We start from the raw sequence: 6,969 nt of genomic DNA, 5'->3' as shown, positions 1-6,969 counted from the left end.
TTAGTTTAAACCTGTTAATTTTGTTCGTTAAAACATCCCAATTCATGCGGACCCGCAAATGCGTCGCCCCACTGGAGGCACCCAGGTGCAATTGACGCGCGGTCAAAAGCGACCAATTTCCTATCCGCTGCCTGACGCAAACAGACGCGCGCTACCATTTTGCGCATCCGAAATACGTCGCCCATTGAAGATGCCTTTAGGATATCTCTAGCGGTCCGAACTTAAAACGGACACGAAAAATGATCGCGTGTTTACCGCGTCGGGTCAGGAACGCGAAATAGGTCTTGGGGAAGGAAGGATTGATCGTTTCCGTTTGGGGGTGCCCTCAACGGCATGACGTATTTTGGTTGTAAATTGTTTTTCATTGCTTTTAATTGCAAAATAGATATATTTACATAGATTTTGTTGCGTAACTTAAAATATTGTAAAATGATGAAACCTATTGTCATGGTCCTCAGCTTCTTTGCTGCGGAGAAAGAAAACCCAGTATGCGCTTAGAGCATGTCTAACATGTCCCGTATTTTTTCGCCCCGTAAAACGCGAGTAGAGGGCCCTGTATCCGGTTTTCACGGGCCGAAAACTCGGACGAGCTAGCAGAACCCGTATCCCCACCCCGTAAAACAGAATATTCTGTTTTACGGGGTGGGGATACGGGTTCTGCTAGCTCGTCCGAGTTTCTGGCCCTCAAAACAGGGTTTTAGACAGCAAGGAGGGAGGAGAGGGCGTGGCCTTGGAGGGCGGTGGAGGCGCGAGGCCGATGCGGCTGATTGCCTTTGTCCGCACCTTGGCCGGCGCGGCGCCCCTCGGCCCGGCCACCTTGGTCTTCATCATGCCCGCCTTCTTGGCAGCCGGCGGGGCTTCGGCCGGCGAAGCTGCCGCCCCCGCAGGTGCTTCGAAGAATTGCTTCGGAAACCTCTTCCTCTTCGACGGGATGGTGGCGGAGATCATGGCCGACACGACGCCGGCGTTCGACGCACCTCCGACGGGGACATCGACCAGCGCGGCCGGAGGAGATGCATTGCCGGCGGTAGGCGGCTCTTGCGGACGATCCATGGCAGCGGGATCAGGCCGGGAAGGGCGCGGCGGAGGAGATCGGGCGGCGGCAGCGGCGTTTGGCTTCAGCGAAACCCTTCGCGCGCAGTGGAGTGGGCGATACCGGTTTGACCCTCTATCCCGCTTCCACCCTGCACAAGTAGGGGGCAACGACCCGCCCCGTAATCGAAAACAAGAAAAAACGATGCGGGGCTGTTTTTACGGGGCGTGCTAGACAGCCAGGTAGAGCCGAAACCCGTATATCGACGGTTATTATACGGGTTTGCCCCTTTTAAGGGGTCTGTTAGACATGCTTTTAGCACACGATTCATTTCAGATTCTGTTTGTACACTCGACAATGTACTCCCCCATTGTAGCTCACTACGGAGTATAAATGTAAAACGTAGAAATAGAAGTAAATATACGTATTTTGTACATTCGTCGCATCACCATCGATTCATCTTAAATTCTTCGTGGTGAGCAGCAATGAATAAGGACAGCAAGACAGTAGCAGGCCGCGCCGTGCTGGCCGGCAATCGACCTGCAGAGAGAGACGTAGCGGGGCAGCGACGGCGGCGCGCGGCAGCCGGTCAGTAGGGGCGCATGCCGACGTAGTTGCCCGGCGGGTCGTAGTTGCAGGTGATGAAGGTGCCCTTCCCGTTGTAGCACTCCACCATGGCGCACCCCACCTTCGTGCTCTGCCGCCACACGATCTGCGTGTAGTGCCCGCACATCCTGCCGTTGCAGCTGTTGGCCCAGTAGTTGTACTGCGGCTGCTCCGCCAGCCACGCCCCCACCGCCTGCGCCGGCGACCACCCCGTGCCGCTGCCCCAGAACAGGTTCTCCCCGTACGGCCCCGACGAGTGCACCAGCGCGCAGTCGTTGCGCCGGGACTGCGCGTACCACCGCGCGTACGACGCCACGCGCTCGTCCCACCTCAGCGGCGGGAGCCCCATCGCCGCCCGCACCCCGTTCTGCTGGGACAGGAACTGCCCCTTGATGTCGCCGCCGCCGCCCCGGGAGTAGCCGGCGTCGACGACGACGGCATTGCTTGAAAAGAGAACCGCGACGGCGAGGAGGCCGATGGCCAGCCAGGCTCTGGGACAAGTGGAGGAGGCCATGGGTGAGAGGCAATGCTGAGCTGTGGTGGGTGGTGGTACTGCTGCTAGTCTGCTACTGCTTGGCTTTACTACGGCCGGGAGCTTGATATATATGGAGACTTGGAGAGGGAGCGAGCAGGAAATGTATTTTTAGATGTTGTTGGGGGAGAAGAGGCCATGTTCTGCCATGATTGCGCCACACAGAGCTCCGCTAGGAAGCTCTACCTAAAATCGATGTGGCTCTAATCGCTGGAATCAAATTAGAAGGTGGTGGTGGACGGGCCGAGGAGGACGGACCTGCTTTCTGACAAAGCCTTTGTCTCCAACGGTGATTATAGAATTGATGCGGAGATTAGTTTATTATTTGGCCCTAAGCGGGTCAGAATGTGCATTGTAAAAAACTGGCCAGACATATCTTGGTCTAAGTAACCACTGTATCTTTATATCTTACTACCTAAACTAGTATGACAGTTGGCTGGACAAAGCGCGATGACTAGTTAGTCAAAGTAAACGTTAGCATTGGTAATTCTTTCAAAGTATTACACGCTGCAGTTCGATCAGCTAGGGTGGCGGTTAAAGCATCTTCAGCGGCAACCCTAAGCCATACGTACACTGTAGGAGTAAATTGGTTAGTAGTCTGATTATGAAAATAAGAGAACTAGCTTCGTGCTTAATTAAGTTTTAAGTTATTTAATTTGCATCGTGATTTAGGTTAGTCATGAGTTGTAACATGACTTACAACTGAAATTTGATGACATCATCTGACTATAACGAATTTAATTCTCAGTCGACTGAGAAATAGTCACACCCTGAAAATAAACTAGGCCTTTTGTTAAGCGCTTATTTCGTATATAAAAGGTGCTAGTAATTAGGCATCTACCAAGTATTTGGCAAGTACCTACCTAAACAACTTGCATTGTACATTTTCTAGTAGGACCTTAATAGCGACCTCAGTAGTTATTTCGAGCAGTTGGTTACCTAGGCAGGCGCATACGTATCTCGTGGTTGCGGCTTCCCCACGAGGCGGCGGTGCAACTCCCCACAACGGTCTTGATGCCCAGCGGCCACCATCGGCCCTCTCATCGATCTCAACGCTCTATATAGGCCTTATCGGCGTTGAGTTTCTCTCACACCGTGTCCCTCCTCTCTTACACCGAGATCTAACCCAATGGCGAGCAACCACAAAGCTGGTGACAATAGGAGCAGCTTCAGCGGGGCGTGGTGGCCAATGGGTTCCAGCTGTAGACCCTAACGATGCGACCCGAATGACCCGGAGGAATGGGTAGGGCAGAACACCGCCCCGCAGCAGTTGGCTGATATCATGTCGTCAGCCACGAAGGAGTACGCCCTTGTGTGGTTTGTGTACGAGAGCGACAACTTCATGGAACTCACCACTACCATTGGCGCATGCGGCGACAAGGTAGGAGACTGAAGTGGTGGTGATGAGCATCTCTACTGCTCCTTCGGCTGGCGTGACTAGATCTAGGGTTAGATTTAGGTTTTCAGTTAAATTTCATTTAAAAATGTGAACTTTTCCAAAGAATTTGAATGAAATTCACTGGTTTCTAGCTGATTAAAAAATTCAGATTTATTTGGAAAAATCCATTGGGGACGCCGATAAGAAGCCCCATATGGCAGCAACCTGCCTTAATACCGCATGTTCGTAGCTCTTGCTGGAAGCCCGGAAGCCCTATTGGCTAGAGATGGTTTTAGGGTGAGTACAATTGGGTGATTTCAACCTTCTTTTAGAGATGTTACGTCATATTTTTGATTAGTTGGAGGAGAGAGAAGGTTGTCTTTCCAGCTCCTCTAACGTGGAGGACACAAGTCAGGTAAGCTACAGTTCTCTAACTTTCCTCTTTCATATTCAGATGATTAAGAAAAATTTGATCTAAATTAACTTGCACAATATAAATATGTGGTATCCATTCACAATAATTACTTACAATCAAAATTATCACTGACTTTTTTTTTGTTTATACGATTTATTTGTATAGTAACTGTCTACAGTAAAATATATACAGTTGTTGCTACAGTACCCGGACTTTCTTACTGGTTTTTACCCTAGAAAAGCACTTTGCTTGCATGACTTGTCTCCTCTACATTAGAGGATCTGGTTCCGTCTTTTCTTAGCTAAGAAATCATCTCGTAGGAAATAAGGGGAGACTATTTTCTCTATTGTATCAAATATGTCTTCCTTTGTCAATAAATTTTTAACCAAAATTTAATTATTAATATTAATTGCTAGAGATGAGACTATAAGAGATAATGCATTGTGTCATTGTATGATTTATATCTATTGTCTTATCTAGCTGATCTGGCGGGGTAAAGGAAGGCATGCCTTCTTGACTATTTTACATGCCTTTAGTGGTTAGAGAAAAATAGAGTCCTAATACGCGCTGATAATGCACGAATTTTTTTTTATGGCTCGACGAATCACGAGACCCCGCCACAGGAATCAACCAGGCAATGTCAAAAGGCTCTCTTTACAGCTCGATTGGCTGCCTTGCGAACACACTGTTAGCCTTGCTTAGCCTATAGCTGGGTGCCTGGGTACACATTACCTTGACTTAATTTCTCCCCTGAGACCTACACATTACCTTGAGTCCGCGAGTCCCTGTGACAAGGAAGTACGCATCTTAGTTTTTTTTCTTCGAGGGTGACGTAAAAATGGCCAAACAGTCGATCCATATGTACAAGGTGAATAAAAGGGGATGGGGGAGAGAAATTACAGCTCTATTATGTAATGCGAGAAAGGATAAGGGACCAAAGCGCGTCGAGGGGCGCTCGGTAAGTGATCTTGAACCGCCACCGCCATAGAGAAAGGTCTTCACACACCCTCCTGCTTGAGCTCGCCGTGGGGGTTTGCCGTTGAAGACTAGGTCGTTACGAGTTTTCTAGATGAACCAGAGGATCACGTCAACACCGACATGCCAAGTGTCGGCAGAGACAAGAGGGGGAGCCTGCATGTCCCAGATGGAGAAGCGTCCCACCGGGATTGGGACATCCAGCTGTGGCCAAACCGCCGCCGAAAGCTGGCAGTCGAAGTACAGATTCCTGCCGGTCTCGACAAATGGACAAGCAACACACACATCCAAAGGCTTGCAGTTCTTGTAGCGGAGATTGGCACGCGTGCACAATCGGTCGATGTTGGCGAGGTAGGCGAAAATCTTCATGCGCATCTTACTTAAGCCATCAACTATGATCAGTTACCATGCGCAGTCAGACACCAAATATCAGTCATGCTGAAACATCGTCTGCACTGAGCATCCAACTGGCCATGTTTTCAGTCACAATTCGAAACGTTACTTGTGTTTTTAATTTGAAACTAGCCTCGTTTCTTAGAGCTAGGCATGGGCTACCATTATCCCGAAGCTGACCTACCGAATAGCCAGAAATGTGAACGGCGTCGTGCCATGGTTGGAAATTTGGACGGTTTCTGTCTGGTACGTACCTACTGGCCCAACGTGCCAATCACTGGCTGTCGAGAACGCCGCCTAATATGCGCCGAAACAAATGGAGACGATGCTGACTTTTGTGGCAGGCACACCGGCGTCCTGCCCTAGCTGAAGCGGACAAGATGAGCACCACAAATTTGAACTTCTTGATTCTGTAGTTGAACTTTTGGTGCTAAATAAACAATAAAAGAGCGACCGGGAGGGGCAAACCCTAGCCGCCGCCGCCCCGTCCGCCCTCCCCCCTCTCTCCCTCCTCGTCGCCCCTCGAGGTGCTGCCGGCCAAAGGCCGCGGCGCCGGTGAAGGGGGCGGCGGGGATTTGGCCCTCGGCTGCGGTCCCCGGCGCCAAGCACAGCCGCATGGAGGAAGGTGGCCAGGCTGGGCTTGCCGGGCCGAGGCCGCCGCCGGCGACGCTCTCCACCCCGACGCGTCTCCCCTTGGTCGGCGACTCCGGCAGCCGCTCCTCCGTCCGTGGCGGCGGGTGGCTCTCGGGATCCGGCGGCTCGGTGGCGGCGGGCTTCGGTGCCGGAGGGGCTGCCGGTGGTGGTCTCGGCGGGGCCTGACGCCGGAGCGGCGGCTCGGATGGTGGCAGCGGTGCCGTCTTCTTCGCGGCGAGCGGTGGCCCGTGGCCCTGGCCGTGTGGGCGGCAGGGTTGCGGTGAGATCTAGTCCGGGGTGTCATGGCGGCCGGTGAAAACCGAGCCTCGACCTCGGTCTTGGCGGATGATGGCGGCGTCGGGCGACGTCGTTACCTTGTCGAAGGCGTCATCTTTGCCCGTCTTGGCACTACACTCGGCGGGTTCGGGATGCGCGGCTGCCGGTGAAAACCGTGCTCCGACCTCGGTTGGCGGACGATGGCGACGTGTCACGCCGCTACCTTCTTGAAGGCATCGTCGTCGCAGTCTGCGGTCTCTCACTCGTGCTGCTCCGGGGGAAACCCTAGGTCCGGGTCTCCCGGATCGGACGATGGCGGCGCGCTCTGCGTCGTTCTACCTCTTGGGGCATCGTTTTTGGAGCCGACTGGATGTTGGCGGATGTTGGTGGAGTGGATGGTGGAGCTGCCTCAAGGCGTCATGGTGGCATCGACGCGCAGGTCTTGCAAGGTTAATGCGATTATCTCTCTTGAAGATGGAGTCGAGGAAGACGGCGGAAGCAACTCCCGTGGCGTGGGCGTTGGCGTGCGAGAGTCTGCTGATCGGATGTGCTTCTCACCTGCTATTGGGCGGTTTGGGAAGGCATTTAGTTTGGATGATGTGAGTTGGTGTATTGTCACCCTATACATCCCACTGTAGGTATAGTTAGGTTGCTTCGAGAGTGATCTTTTGTATTGTTTCTTGTAAGGCTTCATGAATAATCTAATAAAAAGCCGTGTGCATCCTTTG

At 52.3% G+C, this 6,969-nt stretch overlaps 1 protein-coding gene across 1 annotated transcript; it reads right to left on the bottom strand.

The window, feature by feature from the left end:
• Positions 1 to 1,423: 1,423 nt before the first annotated feature.
• Positions 1,424 to 2,352, bottom strand: LOC127305647 (pathogenesis-related protein PR-1-like). The gene has a single exon (XM_051336155.1). The coding sequence runs from the start codon at positions 2,151 to 2,153 to the stop codon at positions 1,623 to 1,625; it is 531 nt and encodes a 176-aa protein (XP_051192115.1). The 5' UTR covers positions 2,154 to 2,352; the 3' UTR covers positions 1,424 to 1,622.
• Between the last annotated feature and the right edge of the window lie 4,617 nt (positions 2,353 to 6,969).

Source organism: Lolium perenne, chromosome 6 (assembly GCF_019359855.2).
Source record: "Lolium perenne isolate Kyuss_39 chromosome 6, Kyuss_2.0, whole genome shotgun sequence".
Taxonomy (NCBI): domain Eukaryota; kingdom Viridiplantae; phylum Streptophyta; class Magnoliopsida; order Poales; family Poaceae; genus Lolium; species Lolium perenne.
Note: the sequence above shows the minus strand (reverse complement) of the source record. Positions and strands in the feature narration are given on the sequence as shown.